Below are 26,168 nucleotides of genomic sequence, written 5' to 3' on the forward strand. Positions count from 1 at the left end.
AAGGGTCAGGGTCCTTAGGGGTGATGGGACATGGTCCATCAGGGTGATGGGACAAGGTCCAGAAGGGTGATGGGACAAGGTCCGTAGGGGTGATGGGACAAGGTCCATAGGGGTGATGGGACAAGGTCCATAAGGGTGATGGGACAAGGTCTGTTCAGGTGATGGGACAAGGTCCATAGGGGTGATGGGACAAGTTCAATAGGGGTGATGGGACAGGGTCCGTAGACGTGATGGGACAAGGTCCATAGGGGTGAAGGGACAGGGTCTCTAGGGGTGATGGGACAAGATCTGTTCAGGTGATGGGACAAGGTCCATAGGGGTGATGGGACAGGGTATGTTGAGGTGATGGGACAAGTTCCATTGGGGTGATGGGACAGGGTCTGTAGACGTGATGGGTCAGGGTCTGTTGAGGTGATGGTACACGGTCCATAGGGGTGATGGGACAGGGTCCATAGGGTTGATGGGACAAGGTCCATTGGGGTGATGGGACAAGGTCCATAGGGGTGATGGGACAAGGTCCGTAGAGGTGATGGGACAAGGTCCATAGGGGTGATGGGACAAGGTCCAGAGGGGTGATGGGACAAGGTCTGTTCAGGTGATGGGACAAGGTCCGTAGGGGTGAAGGGACAAGGTCCGTAGGGGTGATGGGACAAGGTCCATAGGGGTGATGGGACAAGGTCCGTAGGGGTGAAGGGTCAAGGTCCATAGGGGTGAAGGGACAAGGTCCTTTGGGGTGATGGGACAAGGTCAATAGGGGTGATGGGACAGGGTCTGTTCAGGTGATGGGACAAGGTCCATAGGGGTGATGGGACAAGGTCCGTAGAGGTGATGGGACAAGGTCCATAGGGGTGATGGGACAAGGTCCGTAGAGGTGATGGGACAGGGTCTGTTCAGGTGATGGGACAAGGTCCATAGGGGTTATTGGTCAGGGTCTGTAGAAGTGAAGGGACAGGGTCTGTAGAGGTGAAAGGACAGGGTCCTTAGGGGTGATGGGACAGGGTCCATCAGGGTGATGGGACAAGGTCCAGAAGGGTGATGGGACAAGGTCCGTAGGGGTGATGGGACAAGGTCCATAGGGGTGATGGGACAAGGTCCAGAGGGGTGATGGGACAAGGTCTGTTCAGGTGATGGGACAAGGTCCGTAGGGGTGGGGACAAGGTCCGTAGGGGTGATGGGACAAGGTCCATAGGGGTGATGGGACAAGGTCCGTAGGGGTGAAGGGTCAAGGTCCATAGGGGTGAAGGGACAAGGTCCATAGGGGTGATGGGACAAGGTCAATAGGGGTGATGGGACAGGGTCTGTTCAGGTGATGGGACAAGGTCCATAGGGGTGATGGGACAAGGTCAGTAGGGGTGATGGGACAAGGTCTGTTCAGGTGATGGGACAAGGTCCATAGGGGTGATGGGACAAGGTCCATAGCGGTGATGGGACAAGGTCTGTTCAGGTGATGGGACAAGGTCCATAGGGGTGATGGGACAAGGTCAATAGGGGTGATGGGACAGGGTCTGTTCAGGTGATGGGACAAGGTCCATAGGGGTGATGGGACAAGGTCCGTAGACGTGATGCGACAAGGTCCATAGGGGTGATGGGACAAGGTCCGTAGACGTGATGGGACAAGGTCCATAGGGGTGAAGGCACAGGGTCTCTAGGGGTGATGGGGCAAGATCTGTTCAGGTGATGGGACAAGGTCCATAGGGGTGATGGGACAGGGTATGTTGAGGTGATGGGACAAGTTCCATTGGGGTGATGGGACAGGGTCTGTAGACGTGATGGGTCAGGGTCTGTTGAGGTGATGGTCCACGGTCCATAGGGGTGATGGGATGTCCATAGGGGTGATGGGACAGGGTCCATAGGGTTGATGGGACAAGGTCCATTGGGGTGATGGGACAGGGTCCATAGGGGTGATGGGACAAGGTCCATAGGGGTGATGGGACAAGGTCCATAGAGGTGATGGGACAAGGTCCATAGGGGTGATGGGACAAGGTCCAGAGGGGTGATGGGACAAGGTCTGTTCAGGTGATGGGACAAGGTCCGTAGGGGTGAAGGGACAAGGTCCGTAGGGGTGATGGGACAAGGTCCATAGGGGTGATAGGACAAGGTCCGTAGGGGTGAAGGGTCAAGGTCCATAGGGGTGAAGGGACAAGGTCCATAGGGGTGATGGGACAAGGTCAATAGGGGTGATGGGACAGGGTCTGTTCAGGTGATGGGACAAGGTCCATAGGGGTGATGGGACAAGGTCAATAGGGGTGATGGGACAAGGTCCATAGGGGTGATGGGACAAGGTCCATAGGGGTGATGGGACAAGGTCTGTTCAGGTGATGGGACAAGGTCCATTGGGGTGATGGGACAAGGTCAATAAGGGTGATGGGACAGGGTCTGTTCAGGTGATGGGACAAGGTCCATAGGGGTGATGGGACAAGGTCCGTAGACGTGATGGGACAAGGTCCATAGGGGTGAAGGGACAGGGTCTCTAGGGGTGATGGGACAAGGTCTGTTCAGGTGATGGGACAAGGTCCATAGGGGTGATGGGACAGGGTATGTTGAGGTGATGGGACAAGTTCCATTGGGGTGATGGGACAGGGTCTGTTGAGGTGATGGGACAAAGTCCTTAGGGGTGATGGGACGTCCATAGGGGTGATGGGACAGGGTCCATAGGGTTGATGGGACAAGGTCCATTGGGGTGATGGGACAGGGTCCATAGGGGTGATGGGACAAGGTCCATATGGGTGATGGGACACGGTCTGTAGACGTGATGGGACAGGGTCCATAGGGGTGATGGGACAAGGTCCTTTGGGGTGATGGGACAGGGTCTGTGGATGTGATGGGACAGGGTCTGTAGAGGTGATGGGACAGGGTCTGTAGACGTGATGGCACAGGGTCTGTAGATGTGATGGGACAGGGTCTGTGGACGTGATGGGACAGGGTCTGTTGAGGTGATGGGACAGGGTCCATAGCGGTGACTGAACAATGCTTTACTGGGATGAAAGTCTCCCTCCTGTGTCCTTGTACAAGGGTTATACAGTTCTACAGTTCCATCTGTTAGGAAGTGTCCATTACTGGACCTCTCTCTCCATCCTGACTGGTTGTATATGTTGTTCCTGCCTCTGTGCTGACCTTGCATTCATTCATTCAGACCCTGTGTTGACAGTGCGGTGAGGGGTTGGGGTTAGAGAGCTACCTTTCCCTCAGTATCTAAATTTTTAAGCACCTCTCAGTGACTCTGCGGTTCATTGAGGCAAAATAAAAATCCCTTGGGACTTTCCAGCTTTGTCTCTGACAGAGAAACATCAACCGGGGCAACGCTGTTGCCATCTGTCTCTGGAGATCAGTAGATGGTAGGTGTAGCCAGGATATTTGGTTGTGGTGGGGGGAAGAAGGAAGAGTTTTTGGCCGGGGTCGGATTGGCCAGTCACTGAGAAACTGCGGAGCCATCGCCGGGTCCAGGGCCGTCGTTCCCTTTGGTGGGATCTCTTGTCGTTTTCTGTGTGCTTGCAATCCTTTCTCGCTGTGCTGTTGTGCCTCGCTGCTGAAAGCTGCTGTTCTTGTTTTTATTTACTTTCACGTGACTTTTCCTCTCCATAACACTCAGCCCGTCCGTAAGTTCTCTGTCCCTCCTCAGAGCCCTGTCTTTAGCTTCTCGCCCGCCTCACCCGAGCGCGACGCTTCTGCGGACTTCTGTCACCAGCCTGGCACCGTGTGGCAATCGAAACTCGCGCATCACCACCACCATCACCGCCAGCCTGACCCCAAGACACAAACGCTGCCGGCCAAGGCCAGTCTGAGTGAGAAGCCACTGCAGCCGATCAGATCCAACCCTCTCCCTATCAACCTTGCAGCAACCTCCCCTTCCCACACCCCCCAGAGCCACCACCCCACCCCATCTCCCCCCCACCACCCCATCCCCTCTCCCCCCTTCATTCCTGCTGGCCCTGCTCGTTTTTTCCCAAGTACTAAAACCAGCGCCAAATCTATCCCTGCCACACAGGTGACCCCTCACCCCTCCCCTAGAGGCAGTCCCCTCCCCACCCCGCTGGGAACCCCCGTCCACACGCCAAAGGAGAGCCCCAGCAGTACGCCCAACGCCACGCCACCCTCCAGCCCGGGGGTCGGAGGAGTGCCCTGGAGGACCCGCCTCAACTCCATCAAGAACAGCTTCCTAGGCTCGCCGCGGTTCCATCGGAGGAAGTTGCAAGGTGAGCCCGCCCGTGGGGGGGTGTCGGAGGAGGTTATAATGTGAGCCCGCCCGTGGGGGGGTGTCGGAGGAGGTTATAATGTGAGGCCACCCGTGGGGGGGTGTCGGAGGAGGTTATAATGTGAGCCCGCCCGTGGGGGGGTGTCGGAGGAGGTTATAATGTGAGCCCACCCGTGGGGGGAGGTGTAGCACATGGGGGGGGGGGTGTCGGAGGAGGTTATAATGTGAGCCCGCCCGTGGGGGGCGGTGTAGCCCTTGGGGGGGGTGTCGGAGGAGGTTATAATGTGAGCCCACCCGTGGGGGGAGGTGTAGCACATGGGGGGGGGGGTGTCGGAGGAGGTTATAATGTGAGCCCGCCCGTGGGGGGAGGTGTAGCCCTTGGGGGGGGGGGTGTCGGAGGAGGTTATAATGTGAGCCCGCCCGTGGGGGGAGGTGTAGCCCTTGGGGGGGTGTCGGAGGAGGTTATAATGTGAGCCCGCCCGTGGGGGGAGGTGTAGCACATGGGGGGGGGTGTCGGAGGAGGTTATAATGTGAGCCCGCCCGTGGGGGGAGGTGTAGCCCTTGGGGGGGGGGGGGGTGTCGGAGGAGGTTATAATGTGAGCCCGCCCGTGGGGGGGTGTCGGAGGAGGTCATAATGTGAGCCCACCCGTGGGAGGGAGGTTATAAGGAGGAGGTTATAATGTGAGCCCGCCCGTGGGGGGGTGTCGGAGGAGGTTATAATGTGAGCCCACCCGTGGGGGAGTGTCGGAGGAGGTTATAATGTGAGCCCACCCGTGGGGGGGTGTCGGAGGAGGTTATAATGTGAGCCCACCCGTGGGGGGGTGTCGGAGGAGGTTATAATGTGAGCCCGCCCGTGGGGGGGTGTCGGAGGAGGTCATAATGTGAGCCCACCCGTGGGAGGGAGGTTATAAGGAGGAGGTTATAATGTGAGCCCGCCCGTGGGGGGGTGTCGGAGGAGGTTATAATGTGAGCCCACCCGTGGGGGAGTGTCGGAGGAGGTTATAATGTGAGCCCACCCGTGGGGGGGTGTCGGAGGAGGTTATAATGTGAGCCCACCCGTGGGGGGGTGTCGGAGGAGGTTATAATGTGAGCCCGCCCGTGGGGGGGTGTCGGAGGAGGTTATAATGTGAGCCCACCCGTGGGGGGGTGTCGGAGGAGGTTATAATGTGAGCCCGCCCGTGGGGGGGGTGTCGGAGGAGGTTATAATGTGAGCCCACCCGTGGGGGGAGGTGTAGCCCTTGGGGGGGTGTCGGAGGGGGTTATAATGTGAGCCCACCCGTGGGAGGGTGTCGGAGGAGGTTATAATGTGAGCCCGCCCGTGGGGGGGGTGTCGGAGGAGGTTATAAGGAGAGCCCACCCATGGGGGGAGGTGTAGCACATGGGGGGGTGTCGGAGGAGGTTATAAGGAGAGCCCACCCGTGGGGGGCGGTGTAGCCCTTGGGGGGGGTGTCGGAGGAGGTTATAAGGAGAGCCCACCCGTGGGGGGCGGTGTAGCCCTTGGGGGGGGTGTCGGAGGAGGTTATAAGGAGAGCCCACCCGTGGGGGGAGGTGCAGCACATGGGGGGGGTGAACTGTTCATCGCTTATGTATTTGGATGGGACTGTACTTTGCAGCGAGTTGGTATTGTAGACAGTAAGGAAGATTATTAAAGTTACCAATGGATTGCAAACAGAAGAAATGCTGCAGATTCTGGAAATCTTGAACAGCACACAAAATTCTCAAGGAACCGAGCAAGTCAGGCAGTCTCTCGGGAGGGGACTAAGCAGTCGACCTTTCAAGCTGAGACCACAACCATAGAATGAAAGGTGCCCAGATTTCCTCTGTAAGTGACAGAAGTGGGTTAGAATGAAACATGGCATTAAGAGTGAACGGTGAGTTGTTTAAGGGAAACATGAGAGTGATCTTCTTCACTCGGAGGGTGGAGGGAGGGTGGAATAAGCTGTCAATGAAAGTGGTGCATTCGAGTTTGATTGCAATATTGAAGAGGAATTTGGGTAAGTTTATGGATGGAAGAGGTTTGAAGAGCTAGGTTCGGGGCAGATCGATAGGACTAGGCAGAGTAATAGGTGGGCCCAATGCTCTTTGGCTGTGGCTCAGCAAGTCAGGCAGCATCTATGGAGGAGTGCAAACTGCTGGGAAAATGGATTTTCATTCACATAAATCCAAGATATCACATTTTGGGAAGTCAGATCAAGGTAGGACATAAATGGGGCGGAATCAAACCTAGAGGGTGTGTTAGATATCGCTGGCTGCATGGGTACACACTTTACTGACAGTGGAGTCACAAGTGGACAGGGTGGAGTGAAGGTAACACACACACACACACTCACACACACACACACACACACACACACACAGGTACACACACACACACACACTCACACACACACTCACAGGTACACACACTCACACGCACACACACACACACACACAGGTACACACACACACACACACACACACTCACAGGTACACACACACACACACACACACACACACACACACACAGGTACACACTCACACACACAGGTACACACTCACACACACAGATACACACCAACACACACACACACCTTCCATCAGAATCACTCTATCGCTAGCATATGAAACAGACCAGATCTGATTGTGATTCGATGCCCAGCGTAAAACACGGGATGATACCATAGCAGGCAACACCACAGCACCCACCAGTTTACAAGACAGTGGTGCAAACAGCCATGAGCTATCGACAATGAGCAGAATGTTGAAGAATATCATGAAGGGGCAAGTGAACTGCAACCTCAACTGAGCAATTCACTCTGTAAGCAACCTGTTGTGAGTCAGGAGGAGAGAGGACCAGTAATGGGCTTAAGGTAGGTCAACATCAGACTTTCAACGGTTTTCATAACCACTGAAGTGATTAACCCCAGTGACCTTGTCTTTCTTGAGAACTAGAATGATTGGGGTGACCCTGGAGCAGTCCAGGGAGGTACTAAATAGCTCAGTGAGGACAGGGCCTGCAGCTTTCCCGATGTTCTGTTTCCCAAATAATTTGCAAACGTCTTCTTTCTTCACCAAAAGTATAGGGAGGGGGCAAGATGGGGGTGAGGCTGAAGAAGGTGAATGGCACTAGGGTGAAATAAACTAATTGAGCTGATTGGTAGGGGAGGGGGAGACTTCTGTTTGAAGTTGGTAGAACTTTGCCCATTTATTATAGTGATGATGCCTGGCCTGCTGAGTTCCTCCAGCATTTTGTGTGTGTTGCTCCAGACTTCCAGCATCTCTTGTACTTCTGGAGAGTGCCCTGGCCTTCATCAGTCAGGGCACTGAGTAGAGGACATTATGTTACAAGATGTTGGTGAGGGCTCACCTTGAGTATTGTGTTCAGTTCTTGCCACCTTGTTATGGGAAAAGGCATCTCTGAAGATCACGTAGTGTCCATGGGTCAGGAAGTCAATGCCCTGGGCAGTTTCGGGTCAGACAACAGCCTGGTGACTGGTTTACTGCTTGTACCACTGGACATGCCAACTTTCGACCCCAGCCCTGACCCAGAGAAGATTAAATGCATCTTGGAGAGGGGTCTGTCTTCATGCTCCCCCCCCCCCAATGAGCCTTGAAGAAGGAGGGTATGTTTGGAGTTGGGGTGGGAGGGGGAAGGGTCACTGTTAACCCATGTTATACAGGCTCACTCTGTCCACAAGGGGAAGCACCGTCTGGGAATGGGGTCCCTGTGGCTTCACGGCTGCATTGCTGGTGTGGCTGATCTTTTGGGCCCCAGCAACAATACTGTTGCGTTGATGGGTTTGGGTGGTCTGTGGGACCTCAGGATTGTTGCATTGTTGCGGGGAGTGGTCTTTGGAGTCCCAGTGACAGTGCTGTTGCATTGTTGGGTGATCTTCAGTGCCCCTGCGGCAACGTGCTCTTTTGCTGGCCGTGCTGGTCCACTTGTACTCCATCTGCTGTTCCTCCGACTGGAGATACAGGAATCTGGAGTGTAAACTCTTACAGTGCTGTCTATCCTTGGAGATACCGATTGATCAAAATACTTTCCCTCTCTCTCTCTCTATCTCTGGATCTCTCTCCTTCCTTCTCCCCTTCCAATGCAGTTCCAACAGAGGAAATGTCGAGTCTGACGCCGGAATCATCTCCAGAGTAAGTCTGACAGATCGGGGGCGGGGGGAAATGGTGAATTCCCAATGTGGGAATGATGTCCCTCTCCTCTCATTCATCCCCCAGTCCCTGATCTCTGCTCTCTCTCCTCAGCTCCCCTGCCGCTGACTGCCTTCTGCTTCATCCTCTCGTTAGTCCTTTGCGTTCCTCCCTCCCTGTCACCTTTGCAGTTTCCTTATTCACCTTCTGAAAATGTAGGGAACAGGAGCCGGAGTTGGCCATTTAGTCCTTTCAGCAAGATCATAGTTTCATTTGATGTCATACACACCGGGATGCAGCAAATTCCCAGCTCTTGGGAGGCCTACAGAGTGCATGGTAATAATGAATCAAGAGTACAGAGTACAGGAGCTAGGGTGTTACGTTGAAGTTATATAAGACATTGTCGCCAAATTTTGGGAAAGATATCAATAAGACTGAAAGAATACAAAGAAGGATGTTGCCAAGAGTTGAGTGCCTGAGTTGTAGGGAAAGATTAAATAGTTTATTCCCTGTAGTGTAGGGAAATGAGAAAGATTTAACAGAATTTTGAGGGGTATGAATAGGGTAATTGCAAGCAGGCTTTTTTCACTGAGCTGAAGAGACTGGACCTAGAGGTCATAGGTTGAGGTTGAAAGGTGTAATATTTAACAGGAACTTGAGGGGGATCTCCTCGGTGCAACATAAGGCATACAAGCCATTTGTCCCATCGAGTCTGCTCCCTCATTCGATCATGGCCGATTTTTCATCCCTCTCAACCCTTCTCCCTGTGGCCTTTGACACCCTTACTAATTAAGAACCTCCCAACCTCTGTTTTAAATATAACGAATTGCACATAATCACCACCCTCTGGCGAAATAAATTCCTCCTCACCTCTGCCCTATTCTGAGCCTGTGCCCTCTGGCCCTAGATTCTCCCTCTATTGGGAACATCCTGTCTTTGTCCATTCTCTCCAGACCTCTCAGTGAGCTAGTTTCAATGGGAACCCCCTCATTCTTCTCAACTACAGCAAGTGCTGGAGCCATCAAACATTCCTCATGTTAACCCCTTCATTCCCAGTATCCTCATGAGATCATAGGAGCAGAATTAGGCCATTCAGCCCATCGAGTCTGCTCTGCCATTCCATCATGACTGATCCCAAATCCCACTCAACCCCACACACCTGCCTTCTTGCCGTATCCTTTGATGCCTGACCAATCACGAAACAATCAAATTCCACCTTAAACACACCCAAAAGATCAACTGCCACTGCAGTTTGTGGCAGAGCATTCCACAGATTCACTACTCTCTGGCTAAGAAGATTCCTCCTTACCTCTGTTCTAAAAGGTCACTCCTCAATTTTGAGGCTGTGCCCTCTAGTTCCCCACCACAGGATACATCCTTTCCGCCTCCACCCTATCTAGTCCATCCAACGTTCATTAGGTTGAACCTCCGTGTGAATCTTATGAATCTCCTTTGGCTTCCCTTCAATGCCAGTGCATCCTTTCTAAGAGATCAGGACCAAAACTGCTCACAGTCTGACCAATGCCTTATAAAGCCTCACCATTACATCCTGATTTTTATATTCTGTCCTCTCGAAATTAATGCTAACGTTGTATTTACCTTCCTAGGCCCAGCTCCACATTGACAGTGCCCCTTGCCCCCTTGACTCCCTCACTGCCTCTTCCTGGGCCCAGCTCCACATTTACAGTACCCCTTGCCCCCTTGACTCCCTCACTGCCTCTTCCTGGGCCCAGCTCCACATTTACAGTACCCCTTGCCCCCTTGACTCCCTCACTGCCTCTTCCTGGGCCCAGCTCCACATTGACAGTACCCCTTGCCCCCTTGATTCCCTCACTGCCTCTTCCTGGGCTCAGCTCCACATTGACTCCCTCACTGCCTCTTCCTGGGCCCAGCTCGACATTGACAGTGCCCCTTGCCCCCTTGACTCCCTCACTGCCTCTTCCTGGGCCCAGCTCCACATTGACAGTACCCCTTGCCCCATTGACTCCCTCACTGCCTCTTCCTGGGCCCAGCTCCACATTGACAGTACCCCTTGCCCCAATGACTCCCTCACTGCCTCTTCCTGGGCCCAGCTCCACATTTACAGTACCCCTTGCCCCCTTGACTCCCTCACTGCCTCTTCGTGGGCCCAGCTCCACATTTACAGTACCCCTTGCCCCCTTGACTCCCTCACTGCCTCTTCCTGGGCCCAGCTCCACATTGACAGTACCCCTTGCCCCCTTGACTCCCTGACTGCCTCTTCCTGGGCCCAGCTCCACATTGACAGTACCCCTTGCCCCATTGACTCCCTCACTGCCTCTTCCTAGGCCCAGCTCCACATTTACAGTACCCCTTGCCCCCTTGACTCCCTCACTGCCTCTTCCTGGGCCCAGCTCCACATTTACAGTACCCCTTGCCCCCTTGACTCCCTCACTGCCTCTTCCTGGGCCCAGCTCCACATTGACAGTACCCCTTGCCCCCTTGACTCCCTGACTGCCTCTTCCTGGGCTCAGCTCCACATTGACTCCCTCACTGCCTCTTCCTGGGCCCAGCTCGACATTGACAGTGCCCCTTGCCCCATTGACTCCCTCACTGCCTCTTCCTGGGCCCAGCTCCACATTGACAGTACCCCTTGCCCCATTGACTCCCTCACTGCCTCTTCCTGGGCCCAGCTCCACATTTACAGTACCCCTTGCCCCCTTGACTCCCTCACTGCCTCTTCCTGGGCCCAGCTCCACATTGACAGTACCCCTTGCCCCCTTGACTCCCTGACTGCCTCTTCCTGGGCCCAGCTCCACATTTACAGTACCCCTTGCCCCATTGACTCCCTCACTGCCTCTTCCTGGGCCCAGCTCCACATTGACTCCCTCACTGCTTCTTCCTGGGCCCAGCTCCACATTGACAGTACCTCTTGCCCCATTGACTCCCTCACTGCCTCTTCCTGGGCCCAGCTCCACATTGACAGTGCCCCTTGCCCCATTGACTCCCTCACTGCCTCTTCCTGGGCTCAGCTCCACATTTACTGTACCCCTTGCCCCCTTGACTCCCTCACTGCCTCTTCCTGGGCCCAGCTCCACATTGACAGTGCCCCTTGCCCCATTGACTCCCTCACTGCCTCTTCCTGGGCCCAGCTCCACATTGACTCCCTCACTGCCTCTTCGCCTGCACGGTCACTTGGTACCAGCGGTGGTGAATCTGTGGAATTCATTGCCACAGACAGTTATGGAGGGCAAGTCATTGGTTATATTTAAAGCAGAACTTAATAGGTTCTTGATTAATCAGTGTGTCGTCAAAGGGTACGGGAAAAGGCAGACAAATGGGGTTAGGAGAGATGATGTCAGCCATGATGAAATGGTGGAGCAGATTCGATGGGACAAATGGTCAAATTCTGTTCTTTATGTCTCATAAACGATGATTGTCTATTTTCCTTGCACTGGCTGAGTCCCGCGAGCAGATTGTTCTCTGAAAGAAAGGAAGGATGGGCTGAATAGCCTAATTTTGCTCCTGAGACTAATGGTCTTATGATGCACAGGGGACATTCTTCACATTAGGTCGTGTGGAGCTAATCTGCCCTTGAAGTCAGTGAGGAGACCTCCCACATCGGTTGATCCATCCTGGGACACCCAGCTGCCTGGGGCATCTGAGGAACGCTCTCTCTCGGGATGCTCCCCTATCCTAATCATGTGCTGGCCAGTGTAAATGGTCTCAGAGATAGCAGAATGGGCGTGTGAGAAAAAGGAGGGAGTGGGATGGGCGTTAACTCAATGGGCTCAATGGCCTTCTTCTCTGTCCGAAAGAAAACAAAACTTAAAGGAATGCTTGGCAGTGGAGCATGAGAGAGTTTTACCAGTATCATATCCTGCCTTGGCTATGGAGAGAGGTTTACTCTGTATCTAACCCCTCCTGTTCCTGCTCTGGGAGTGTTTGAGGGGACAGTGTAGAACGAGGTTTACTCTGTAACTAACCCCTCCTGTTCCTGCTCTGGGAGTGTTTGAGGGGACGGTGTAGAACGAGGTTTACTCTGTAACTAACCCCTCCTGTCCCTACCCTGGGAGTGTTTGAGGGGACAGTGTAGAACGAGGTTTACTCTGTAACTAACCCCTCCTGTCCCTACCCTGGGAGTGTTTGAGGGGATGGTATAGAATGAGGTTTACTCTGTAACTAACCCCTCCTGTCCCTACCCTGGGAGTGTTTAAGGGGACGGTATAGAACGAGGTTTACTCTGTAACTAACCCCTCCTGTTCCTGCTCTGGGAGTGTTTGAGGGGATGGTATAGAACGAGGTTTACTCTGTAACTAACCCCTCCTGTCCCTACCCTGGGAGTGTTTGAGGGACAGTGTAGAACGAGGTTTACTCTGTAACTAACCCCTCCTGTCCCTACCCTGGGAGTGTATGAGAGGATGGTATAGACAGGGTTTTATTCTGTAACTTAACCCTCCTGTTCCTGTTCTGGGAGTGTTTGAGGGGATGGTATAGACAGGGTTTTATTCTGTAACTTACCCCTCCTGTTGCTGTTCTGGGAGTGTTTGAGGGGACAGTGATGATGCAGGCTTTTCTCAATGCATCTGTGCCATGCTGCAGTGGGAGATTATAGAGATCACTTTGCTGTATGCCAGATCAATGCTGGTCCAGATGAGACAGTACAGGGTAAAGCTCCCATCAAACACTCGACACCGATCTGCTGCTTGCTCCTGTACTCACTGAATAATGTTTGTTTCCTTTATCTTGCAGACTTGCCAAGAAATCATGGTTTGGAAACTTCATTAACTTGGACAAAGAGGAACAAATATTTGTCGTCATCAGGGACAAACCTCTGAGCTCCATCAAAGCAGACATTGTTCACGCCTTCCTCTCGGTGAGATCCCACTTATTCCTTCTCCCCAAAGAGGCTTAAATACATCTGCCCTCTCTCCATCAGAGAGAGCCCCACATCTGAGCTGCCATAGCAGATCTCAACTAGCGCCCCCTTGTCTTTGAGGGAGGAGGAGGAAATATTTAAATCTCTTTCTCTTGACCTCCCTCCAACTTGAAATAGCATGCACATTACAAGAGGTGAAGGAATGATCGCGGACGCAGGGGAGAGCTGCTGGCTGGCTGCAGGAGTACGTGCTGAGGGCCACACTGAAGCTTTGTGCAGCCACCACAGGGCTTGGTGGGGAAGGACCACAGTCTCCTGCTACCAGACGGGGAGGGGCCGGGTTGGGTGGGGAAGCCCCTTTTCTGCAGTGGCATGCCACCCACATCAGTGGCAGCAATCGATTGATGAGAAAGCACTGAAAGCATTCACTATGAATGTCAAATAAATGAAAAGACATTGCAACACACACAAAATGCTGGTGGAACGCAGCAGGCCAGGCAGCATCTGCAGGGAGAAGCGCTGTCGACATTTCGGGCTGAGACCCTTCGTCAGGACCAGACGCTTCTCCCTATAGATGCTGCCTGGCCTGCTGCGTTCCACCAGCATTTTGTGTGTGATGCTTGAATTTCCAGCATCTGCAGATTTCCTCGTGTTTGCCTTTTAAAAAGACATTGCAGTTTATTCTTGTCAATATTTTTTATTAAGAATAATGGTTATTTTGATTTTAAAAAGATTAAAGATCACGTAGAGATACCCATCTGATTTTAGAGAGCTGCTCCTCCCTTGTGCTATATCTTCAGCGGGTCAGGAACAGGTGGAATTCACAACCCTCACTGATTTCTGACGGTGATAAAATAAAATTGAATTGAATTGAATTGACTTTATTTCTGACATTCTTCACATACACAAGGAGTAAAAGTCTTTACGTTACGTCTCCATCTAAATGCGCAGTGTGCAATCATAATAATTTATAGTAAATAGAACAGTCAATGTAACATAGAAATACACTCAAATTGTGAGTTCATCAGTCTGATGGCCCAGTGGAAGAAGCTGTCCTGGAGCCTGGCCTGGCTTTTATGCTGTGGTACCGTTTCCCGGATGGTAGCAGCTGAAATAGATTGTGGTTGTTGTGACTCAGGTCCCCAGTGATCCTTCACACCTGCCTTTGTAAACGTCCTGAATCATGGGAAGTTCACAACTACAGATGCTCTGGGCTGTCCGCACCACTCTCTGCAGAGTCCAGCGATTAAGGAAGGTACAGTTCCCATACCAGGCAGTGATGCAGCCAGTCAGGATGCTGTCAATTGTGCCCCTGTAGAAAGCTCTTAGAATTTGGGGGCCCATACCAAACTTACACAACCATCTGAGATCAAAGAGGCACTGTTGTGCCTTTTACACCAGACCGCTAGTGTGTACGGACCACGTGAGCTTTTCGGTGATGTGGCTGCCGAGGAACCTAAAGCTGTTCACCCCCTCAACCCAGATCCATTAATATCAATCGGGGTCAGGCCATCTCCATTCCACAACCAGCTCCTTTGTTTTTGCGATATTGTGGGACAGGTTGTTTTCTGTGTCCGAGAGATAACTTCTTCCTTGTAGACTACCTCATTATTGTTCGAGATTAGGCCAATCAGTGTAGTGGAACATAGAAATCCTACAGCACAATACAGGCCCTTCAGGCCACATTGCTGTGCCGAACATGTACTTACTTTAGAAATTACCAATAGTTACCCATAGCTCTCAATTTTTCTAAGCTCCATGTACTTATCCAGGAGTCTCTTAAAAGACCCTATCATATCTGCCTCCACCACTATACTGGCAGCCCATTCCACACACTCACCACTCTCTGTAAAAAACATATCCCTGACATTTCCTCTGTACCTACTCCCTAGCACCTTAAAGCTGTGTCCTCTTGTGCTAGCCATTTCAGCCCTGGGAAAAAGCCTCTGACTATCCACATGATCAATGCCTCTCATCATCTTATACACCTCTATCAGGTCACCTCTCATCCTCCAACACTCCAAGGAGAAAAGGCCAAGTTCATCAGCAAATTTAATTAGCAGAGAAAGAAGATAGTTAAGAACAAAGTTGGGCCCTTGAAGAATGAATTGGGTGAAATTGTTATGGGAAACAGAGAAATGGCAGAAGAATTTAATGAGTATTTTAGAGCTGTTTTCACTAAGGAAGACACAACCAATCTCCCAGATGTATGGATGGGCCAAGGGCATAGGGTAACAGAGGAAATGAAACAGATTGACATTAGGAAGGAAACGGTGATGAGTAGACTGATGGGACTGAAGGCTGACAAATCCCCAGGTCCAGATGGTCTGCATCCTAGGGTACTAAAGGAGGTGGCCCTGGAAATTGCGGATGCATTGGTAATCATTTTCCAATGTTCCTTAGATTCAGGATCAGTTCCTGAGGATTGGAGAATGGCTAATGTTATCCCACTTTTTAAGAAAGGAGGGAGGGAGAAAACAGAGAACTATCGACCTGTCAGCCTGACATCGGTGGTGGGGAAGATGCTAGAGTCCATTATTAAGGATGAAATAGTGGCATATCTAGATAGCAGTGATAGGATTGGGCCAAGCCAGCATGGATTTACCAAAGGTAAATCATGCTTGACTAATCTGTTGGAGTTTTTCGAGGATGTAACCAGGAAGTTAGACGGGGGAGATCCAGTGGATGTAGTGTATCTCGATTTTCAGAAGGCATTTGATAAGGTCCCACATAGGAGATTGGTGGGTAAAATCAAAGCTCAGGGCATCGGGGGGAAGACATTGACATGGATAGAAAACTGGTTGGCAGATAGAAAGCAAAGGGTAGTGGTGAATGGGTGTTTCTCAGAATGGCAGGTGGTGACTAGTGGGGTGCCACAGGGCTCGGTATTGGGACCACAGTTGTTTACGATTTACATCAACGATTTAGATGAAGGCATTGAGAATAACATCAGCAAGTTTGCTGATGATACTAAGCTGGGTGGCAGTGTGACATGTGATGAGGATGTTAGGAGAATTCAGAGTGACTTGGATAGGCTGGGTGAGTGGGCAGATACTTGGCAGATGACGTTTAATGTGAATAAGTGTGAGGTTATCCACTTTGGGAGTAAGAACAGGAAGGCAGATTATTATCTGAACGGTGTAGAGTTAGGTAAGGGAGAAATACAAAGATATCTAGGAGTCCTTGTTCATCAGTCACTGAAGGTGAATGAGCAAGTGCAGCAGTCAGTGGAGAAGGCTAATGGAATGTTGGCCTTTATTACAAGGGGAATTGACTACAAGAGCAAGGATGTCCTTTTGCATTTGTACAGAGCCCTGGTGAGACCACACCTGGAGTATTGTGTACAGTTTTGGTCTCCAGGGTTTAGGAAGGACATTCTGGCTGTAGAGGAAGTGCAGCATAGATTCACGAGGTTAATTCCTGGGATGTCTGGACTGTCTTACACAGAGAGGTTAGAGAGACTGGGCTTGTACACGCTGGAATTAAGGAGATTGAGAGGGGATCTGATTGAAACATATAAGATTATTAAGGGATTGGACAAGATAGAGGCAGGAAATATGTTCCAATGCTGGGAGAGTCTAGTACCAGAGGGCATGATTTGAGAATAAGGGGTAGGTCATTTAGGACAGAGTTAAGGAAAAACTTCGTCTCCCAGAGAGTTGTGGGGGTCTGGAGTGCACTGCCTCGGAAGGTAGTGGAGGCCAATTCTCTGGATGCTTTCAAGAAGGAGCTAGATAAGTATCTTATGGATAGGGGAATCAAGGGATATGGGGACAAGGCAGGAACCGGGTATTGACAGTAGTTGATCAGCCATGATCTCAAAATGGCGGTGTAGGCTCCAGGGGCCAAATGGTCTACTTCTGCACCTATTGTCTATTGTCTATTACAAGCAGAAGGGTCGGGGGTGTTTCACAGAGTTCACAGAGAAAGGGAGCAGGGCAGCGTGCTGTAACAACCAACCTGCTGGAGGAACTCAGTGGGTCAGGCAGCATCTGTGTAAGGGAAGGAATGTCTGATGGTTCAGGTTGAAACCCTGGGTGTTGCCCCATTTCCACTGGGAAATCAAAACAGCACCTGTCCAGGCCTCCTTGTTCCTGTTTGTCCTTTCCTGAAGGAGGTCAATTCAGTGATAGTCAATAACTTCAAATTACAACACCCTGATCCTTGTCCAGAAGACAACTTGAGCCCCTGTGACAACACCCTGTACTGGGAATTCCCCTTGTATAGCGCCTGCTCCTTCTTTAATAACACCCAGAGAGAGGAAGGCAGCCAGCTCGGACAGAACACTCATCTGTCTGCCATCCCTGTGTGTTGTAGGAGAGGGGTGCATTGAAATTAGGGTGTCCAAAAGCACTTTCTGGGCAATGAATAAATATTTTATTTATTAATCACATGGACATCGAAGCACACACAAGCTAAGAGTCGGCCCCCAAGTGTTGCCGCACGTTCTAGCTCCCACCATATTCAGCAGAACATCACACAGCCAACATACAAACAGCAAAAGCAGCAAAGCAAATCCATTTCCCTCCCACCCACTCGCACAGATGGGCCTCCAACCCCAGGATCGGCCATCTCTGGACCACCAGTCCTCGGCCCTGGACTTTGGGCCCCCAGTCTCCAGTCCCTGGCCCAGACTTGCAGACGTCTGGTCTCTGGCCTACCCAGGGCTTGCCCCACAGGGTGGGGCAGGACAATCTAGCCTTTCCTGATAGGCTTCACATGGCAAATGAGCACTTTCCAATCGGAGGGAAGGACTGTTACAGCATGAGAGGCTCATTCCTATTGGGATGCTTGGAGGTGGGGAGAGGTTGGGAATTAGGAGGATGACAAGAATTCACTTCCTAATAACCTCTGTTTTCTCTAGATTCCCAGTTTGAGTCACAGTGTTATTTCACAAACCAGCTTCCGTGCTGAGTACAAATCAGTAGGAGGCCCAACTGTCTTCCAGAAACCGGTTAAGTTCCAGGTGGACATCACATATGCAGAAGGAACTGAGGCACAGAAAGAAAATGGGATTTATTCCGTCACTTTTACATTAATGTCAGGTGAGAAACAATTACGGAAAAGTCTGCAACTCCTGGGATTTACTGGGAATCTCAAGGAGTTTTAATCCTTCCATAACCTTTATATGGATAAAGGAATCCCCTTTGCCAGTGGTACAACCTCGCCCCCACCTCGTACACCCTAGATATTATATGCATGACATGTCCAGCACCTCTGGTCGTGGGGCAGCTTCCTCACCTTTGGTCCCCACTGGACACTCAGCTCTCAGCTGTATTATCAAGTAGCTCATTGCATGCAACATCGCCCACACCCCGGTACAGCACTTCACCAGGCAGCAGGCCTCATACCCGGTGAGACAGGGACGCGTGAAGCCAGCTCCAGCAGACCGGATGGACGGGATCAACAATAACAGCCAGGAAGGTTGTTCTGCAATGCTCTGTCGAGAGTGAAGGGACAAAAGAGGTCACGGTCATCCGCTGCAACCAGTTGTACAACTTCTCATACCGATGGACGTGAACTTCCGAGGTTGAGAGGCTGGAACTGTCCCAGTGCTTTTCCACTTTAAAAACTCTCCCACACGGGTTTCAGAACTGTCATCGTCAGTCGCATCACCCCTCATGAGATAGCTTGGTCTGTTAAAAGGCCCTGCTGGTATAACTACTCCCCTTCCAGTTACGTGGAGTGAGAGATGCCTGTCTATGAGTTTCGTTTGCAATCCAAGTTCCACACAGACTTGACAGACTTGGGTTCGGTCCAATGCCAGAAAGGTCAACGGTTACCATCGATGCTCTTGCACTCTGCCGGTGACCGTGTGGGGTCTTTGGAGAATCAGCTGCTCCGGGTTCCTGCTACATTCCAAAGATGTACGGTTCAGTAGGTTAGTTGGTCACGTGGTGAAAATGGGGGGCACGGGCTGGAAGGGCCCGTTACTATGCACCATCGTAAAATTAAGATTAATTTAGAACATAGAACATTATTACAGCACGGTACAGACTGGCCCACGTTGTTGTGCCAACCTTTTAACCTCCTCTAAGATCAATCTAACCCTTCCCTCTCACATAGCCCTCCATTTTTCTATTATCGATGTGCCTATCTAAGGATCTCTTATATGTTCCTAAAGTATCTGCCTCTACCACCAGCCTTGGCAGTGCGTTCACTCTTCCACCACTCTCTGTGTTACCTCTGACGTCTCCCCCTGTACTTTCCTCCCAATGCCTTAAAGTTATGCCCCTTATATTAGCCATTTCAACCCTAGGAAAATGTTTCAGGCTATCACTCAATCTATGCCTTTTTAACTCTTGTACACCTCTGTCAAGTCTCCTCTCATCCTCCTTCGCTCCAAAGAGAAGTAATCTTCATAAGACATGCCCTCCAATCCAGGCAGCATACTGGTAGACCTCTGTAATTAATTAAATTTTACTGGAAGTCGGACAAGTTATTAGCTTGAGCCCACCAACCTGCTACAGCGGGATCTGAACTCGCGGCTGTTTCAGAGAACCTGTGAATGCGACGGCTTCGATGTTAACAAATTCTTTGTATTTCTCAGGGCCCAGCCGCAGGTTTAAGAGAGTTGTGGAAACTATTCAAGCACAGTTGTTAAGTGCTCATGACCAGCCTTTGGTTCAAGCACTTGCAGGTATGTGGTCAACTCTGCTCACCCTGTATGATACAATTGCTCTTGGCTGTTTGCATGGTGGTGAGACTGCAGACCAATCTTATAGAGGTTTTTGAGGAGAGGTGAGAGTGAATATCAGACCACTGCAATATGATGCTGGAGAGGTAATAATAGGGACAAAGTGGGACAAAAAGGCACAGCCTCAGAATAGAAGGACGTTCATTTAGAACAGAGATGAGGAGGAATTTCTTCAGCCAGAGGGTGGTAAATCTGCGGAATTCATTGTCATAAATGGCTGTGGAGGCCAGGTTATTGGGTATATTTAAAGTGGAGCTTCTTCTTAATTAGGAAGTGGGTCAAAGGTGACGTGGAAAAGGCAAAGCATGGGGTTGAGAGGGACGATGGAATGGCAGAGCAGACTCCCCTAAATCTGAATGGCCTCATTCTGCTTCTACATTCCATGTTCTTACGGTTACCAAGAAAGCTGATGAAGAATAGCCAGTGGAAATTGTTTATGTGGATTTTAGCAAAGTCTTTGATAACGTCCTGCGTGGGAGGCTGGTCCAGAAGGTTCTGTCACTTGGCATTCCAGAATGAGGTAGTAAATTGTGGCTTAGCGGGGTAAACCAGGGAGTGCTAGTAGATGAATGCCTGTGACTAGTGGAGTGTCACAGTGGGTCCATTGTTGTTTGTGATATATATTAATGATATGAATGATAACGTGGTAAAGTGGATCTGAAAATTCGTGGATGACACCAAGGTTGGGTGTCATTTTTTATTATTTGCACCATTTGTCTTCTTTTGCACATTGATTGTCAGTCTGTGTTCTTTCAGAACTATTGTATCTCTCAATGTAATATATAGTGACAGATACATATTTTAGTAATAAATTTACTTTGAACTTCATGGGTGTAGGAAGGCTATCGAAACTTGCAGTCTGATCTGGACCAGCTTGAAAACAGGCTGAAGAATGGCAGGTTGAACTTAATGCAGACAAATTGAGGTGATGCACTTTGAGAGCGCAGAGCAGGTCAGCGCAGTAGAACAGAGGGAATACAGATCCCTAATTCCTTGAAAGTGGCATCACAGGTAGATGGGGTGGTAAAGAAAGCTTTTGGTACATTGGCTTTATACATCAAGTACAGGAGTTAGACAGATAGCTAGATACTTTATTGATCCCAAAAGAAATTACAGTGTCACAGTAGCATTATAAGTGCAGAGATACACAAATATTAGAAGAGAAGTAAGAAAGAATAAAAAATAAGTTACCTTAAAAATAAGCTGTACGAATCAAAGATTACAAGATCACTTCCCCGGCTATAGGTTGACTCATTATAGAGCCTGATGGCCAAGGGTAAGAATGTCCTCATACAGCACTCATTGGAGCAGTGCAGTTGTCTTAGTCTATTACTGAAAGTGCTCCTCTGTTCAGCCAAGGTGGCATGCAGGGAATGAGAAACCAGGGGCAGAGTTGGGATGTTATGTTGAAGTTGTGTAAGGCATTGGTGAAGCCAAATTTGGAGTATTGTGTGCAGTTCTAGCTACAGGAAAAATATCAATAAGATTGGAAAAGTACAGAGGAAGTTTACAAGGATGTTGCCAGGACTTGAGGACCTGAGTTATATGAAAAGGTTGAATAGCTTAGGATTTTATTTGTTGGAGTGCAGAAGACTGAGGCGAGATTTCATAGATGTATACAACATTATACGGGGTATAGATGGTAAATATAAGGAGGCTTTTTCCACTGAGGTTGGGTGAGTCTATGACTAGAGGTCATAGGTGAAATGTTTAAAGGGGACCATGAGGGAAAACTTTGCTCAGTGGGCGGTGCAAGTGTAGAGCGAGCTGCCAGTGGAGGCGATGGACTCGGGTTTGATTTCAACGTTTAAGAGAAATTTGGACAGGTACGTGGATGGGAGGAGTGTGCATTGCTATGGTCCAGAGGCACTACAATGGGACTAGGCAGAGTATTAGTTAGGCACAGACGAGATGGGCCGAAGAACTTGTTTTGGTGCTGAGTGCTCCATGACTGTACCTCTTATGTATAGATATGGTGCTTTATGAACAGCATCGTCTCAATGGACTGAAGGCCCAGCTTCCGTGTTGTATGACTATAACTCTCTTTCCATGGATTTTCTGTGAAGTATATATTAACTAGACATTTCCCAAATTCCATCAGCACAGTTTTCCACCTGGCACATTATTTGTTGTTCTTTATTCTCTCTGTCTCTGGCTTTACAGATGAGAAAAACGGGCAGTTTAGCCACCTTTCAGGGACACCGATCCGAGGAGCCCAGAGCATGCCCAGGGCATGGAATGATTCAGAGTCTGTGGAACACTTCAGGCGAGGAGATTCCAAGCACTCGTCATCCTTGAAGGAGAAACCTAAGCTCTTATCTTCCAATGGCACCCAAAGTCAACCGTAAACTGATGTAGCAAAAATCTGACAAACTTTCTTGGGGGAGAAAAAAAGAGACATCTCATGTTGTCTTTGAGGATGTAAATATCTTTAAACAAGAAGAGAAATGGAGCTGGATTCAACCTCTATAGTCCCATCTCATCTTATTATTTAAGGATTGTATGGGCCACTGCTTTAGGGATGGGACCCAGGCATTCTGAGTTGATCCACCCATTACATTTGAGTCTGCTTCTGGAAATTATGGGACTGGTGTCCTTGCCAGGATAATGTGGGATTGAGGGTCATGTATTCCCAGCAGGGTTATGAGGGGGGATATCTGCTCACCCAAAATCTAGCCACAAAATTTACAAAATCCTTTCCCTCCGTGCATCGAACTCATTGCGGCCAAATGGAGCAAACTGGCTTGGGACGAGTCAAAGGGAAGGCAAGAATGCTTCTGTTCATTAGCAACGCTGCAAAATGATGGGACCAATCCTGTTTTATGCAAATACCTGCCTGTCGTGACATAGAGCAGCAGGCTTCTATAGTAACGCACAGGAACCTGGGGCCATGAAGCAAGCACAAACCATCAACTGAACTGTTAAAGCGAATGGCTTCAAAAGGGCAAGGAAATAAAACAGCTGCTGTTCTGAAAATGTGTGAGACATCTCCAGTGTTAACCACCTCCTCCATTCCCTGCCTTGGAAAGGTAGAGAAGCCCACTTTCAGATATGGTCGTTTAACTTCCAGAAGGATTGTTTTAAACTTTCTGCTATACATCTGACACAGCTCTGGATGAAGTTTCCTATTAAAACTGGCCCCGAGGGAAGCAGAGTTGACTAAGAATCAATTAGTGCAGTTCTGAATTCTGGATGGCAGGCTGGAAACCCAGGCTAACCTCTGATTTACATTTTAAGAGCAGAATCCAACTGCCTGGGCTGGAAAAGTCTGACTGGTGCAGCCCGTCAAACCACAAGCTGGTGGAACGATGGACTAGTCCAACTTTTTCCAATAACCTGCTTCCAAAAGGTTCTCTCTCTCACACACACACAGTTTTCCCTTGAAGTCATGGGTGCACAACATAAGAGAAAGGAACAGACAAGATCATGGCCAAAGACAGTGGTTTAAGTTTAGCTTTTCTGCTAAAAATTGCCATATTTTATACTCCAACCGATTTTCCTCTTCACTATATTCAAAGAACAACATTTTTGAAAGAGTTGCTAAAAGAGAAACATCGATAGAGAGAAGATGATGATTTTGGACTAATGATGAGTCAGGCACGTGGAACTAGAAATAGTCACTCCTGACTACGTCTATCTGTATCTGGCCCTGGAAACAGTAAACGTTGACATTCAGATAACAGCAAGAGCATCAACATACACTCAGTGGCTGCTTTATTAGGTAAAGGAATGGACCTGATGTGGTTTTCTGCTGCTGTAGCACACCGCTGTTCTAACATGTGGTTATTTGAGTTACTGTTGCCTTCCTGTCAGTTTGAACCAGTCTGGCCATTTTCCTCTGACAACTCATTAACAAGGCATTTTTGCCCACAGAACTGCTGCTCACTGGACTGTTTTTGTTTTTTGCACCATTCTCTGTAAACTCTAGAGACTGTTGTGTGTGAAAATCCCAGATCATCAGCAGTTTCTGAAATACACAAACCACCCTGTCTGGCACCAACAATCATTCCATGGTCAAAGTCAATTTGATCACATTTTTTCCTCATTCTGATGTTTGGTCTAAATAATAACTGAATCTCTTGACCATGCCTGCATGCTTTTGTGCATTGAGTTGCTACCACACAATTAGCTGATTAGATATTTGCATTAATGAGCAGGTGTATAGGTGCACCTAATAAAATGGCCACTGGTTTGATGAGCTGAGACACCCTGGCACACTTTGATATTTCATAACTATTTGCAAGTTATGTGGATTGCAGAGTTAAGAAATTTTTCCTTATCCATCCCAACCAAAAGAATCTGTTACCATTGTAACTTGTGGTAAAGATTATCTTGAAAGAAACCTTTGGTTCAATACCAAGTATAGTTTGCTGATTGAACACAAAGCCATAGAGAGAAAGTTCATACCAGTTGAAAGTTGTACAACACCTCATATTTCACTTGCTGTAAGAGAGTTACATTAGCTGCATATAGAGCACAAATTCATTCCCCTGCTCCACAACCTCAGCCTTTATTGCCTTGCCTTTATTGAGGGATGGGGGAGACAGGAGGTCACTGGGATTGCAACCAAGAGGACTTTCCCCAGTCAGACCCACATTTTGCAATTTAAATGCAGAATACTTTCCCATTCTAGCTGAATTCTCAGAATGTTGGAACAGACCAGGGAAGCAGAGCTCGTTTGGCAGCTTTGAAATTCCATGGGTTTCTCTGAACTACTGTCTTCCCCATCCCCCAGGGTTTCCAGTGGGTGGGTTGTTGTGGGAAGCTCCAAAATTGGCCCTCCTAAGGAACACAGTCCTTTCAGTTGGAAGCCAATCAGTTCATCCTCCAATGCTAAGGTAACAGCTCATAACTGGATCCCTGAGGGAAGATTACCTGGCCTATCGAAGCTCATCTCTCCATCCCTACTTGCATTCCCACCACTGCCTTGTGTCCATACTTCCTTTAGGCCCAAAGTGGATTGTCTGGTTGCCTTGGGTTGCTTCTTACCCCTCCCCAACTCCACACTGCCATTCATTCTGTCCCTCTGTCTTTTGCATTGACTGAGGTATCTGGGGATTAGAGAAACTGCACAGCAAGCTCACCCACCCCCCCACAAACGGCAGAGTTAGGTGATGTGTTTTACTTATGACAGGGGAAGATTAAACCCAAGCTTTGATACTCCCCATGTGGATCTGCCACCAGTATTTTTTTAATACCCCTTCCTGATTATAGTTCTGTCTGTTGAACACCTGTGTGTACACAATGTCTGTGTGCATGTGTGCGTGCGTAAGTTAATAATATGCAGTAAAGCTGAATATGCTGTGCCATTTGTTTCAGAAATTATTACACAGCATAACATTCAAAGAATTAATAGTTTGCACCAGATGATTTTAAAAGCAGCAGGGCGCTAAATGCATTTCTCCTCCACCCACCGGTGATTTTTTTCCTTTGATTCCATCAATATAATACTTCATCAACTGAACAAACCTGTAAATTTGTATATGAATTTAGTGGGCTAGATTAAATTAACAAATAAAGTCATATACGAGAATTGCCAGTCTAACTTTATGATTTTATTATATGCAAATCTCAAACTGCACAAATTTAAATAAATTTGCAAAGCAGTAACACACAAACTGCTGGAGGAACTCAGCAGGTCAGGCAGCTTCTACAGAAATGAATAAACAGTTGATATTTCAGGCCAAGACCCATTTTTTCAGGACTGGAAAGGAGGGGGAAAGATGGCAGAATAAAAAGATAGGGGAGAGGGAAAGAAGGATAGCTGAAAGTGTTAGGTGAAGCTAGGAAGTAGGAAAAGTAAAGGGCTGGCAGGAAGGGACTGGACAGGAGAGAAGAATGGACCATAGGAGAAAGGGGAGGAAGAGGAGCACCAAGAGAAGTGAGAGGCAGATGAAAAGAGGCAAGAGGCCAGAATGGGAAACAGAAGAGGGGAGGGGAAGTGACATTTTTTCACTGGAAGGAGAAGTTCAATGCTCATGCCATCAGGTTGGCGGCTACCCAGCAGGAACACAAGGTGTTGTTCCTCCACCCTGAGGGTGACCTCACTGTGGCACAAGTGGACCCAAAGGTAGTATTAGGAATGAGAATCTGAATTAAAATATTTGGCCACCGGGAAGGTCTGCTTTTGGCGGATGGAGTGGAGGTGCTCGACAAAACAGTGGTGGGTCTCACCAATGTAGAAGAGCACATTGGGAGCACTGGTGAAGTATTGCCGGGAAGGACAGATGGGGCCCTGAGTGGAGGCAAGGGAGGAGATGAATGGCCAGGTGTAGCACCTCAGCCACTTGCAGGGATAAGTGCCAGAAGGGAGATTA

The 26,168-nt window shown here is 49.5% G+C and overlaps 1 protein-coding gene across 1 annotated transcript in view; it reads left to right on the top strand.

Moving 5' to 3' along the window:
• The window catches only part of LOC132382818 (serine/threonine-protein kinase BRSK2-like), a 256,493-nt gene extending 231,019 nt beyond the window's left edge, over positions 1 to 25,474 (top strand). The window contains exons 10-15 of the mRNA XM_059953272.1: positions 3,986 to 4,193; positions 8,275 to 8,320; positions 13,028 to 13,151; positions 18,019 to 18,199; positions 19,705 to 19,794; positions 22,015 to 25,474. Of these exons, the coding sequence (XP_059809255.1) occupies positions 3,986 to 4,193; positions 8,275 to 8,320; positions 13,028 to 13,151; positions 18,019 to 18,199; positions 19,705 to 19,794; positions 22,015 to 22,199 (834 nt within the window). The 3' untranslated portion in view covers positions 22,200 to 25,474. The remainder of the gene's footprint in view (positions 1 to 3,985; positions 4,194 to 8,274; positions 8,321 to 13,027; positions 13,152 to 18,018; positions 18,200 to 19,704; positions 19,795 to 22,014) is intronic.
• The last annotated feature ends 694 nt before the right edge of the window (positions 25,475 to 26,168 follow it).

This window comes from Hypanus sabinus, chromosome 29 (assembly GCF_030144855.1).
Source record: "Hypanus sabinus isolate sHypSab1 chromosome 29, sHypSab1.hap1, whole genome shotgun sequence".
NCBI classification, from domain to species: Eukaryota; Metazoa; Chordata; class Chondrichthyes; order Myliobatiformes; family Dasyatidae; genus Hypanus; species Hypanus sabinus.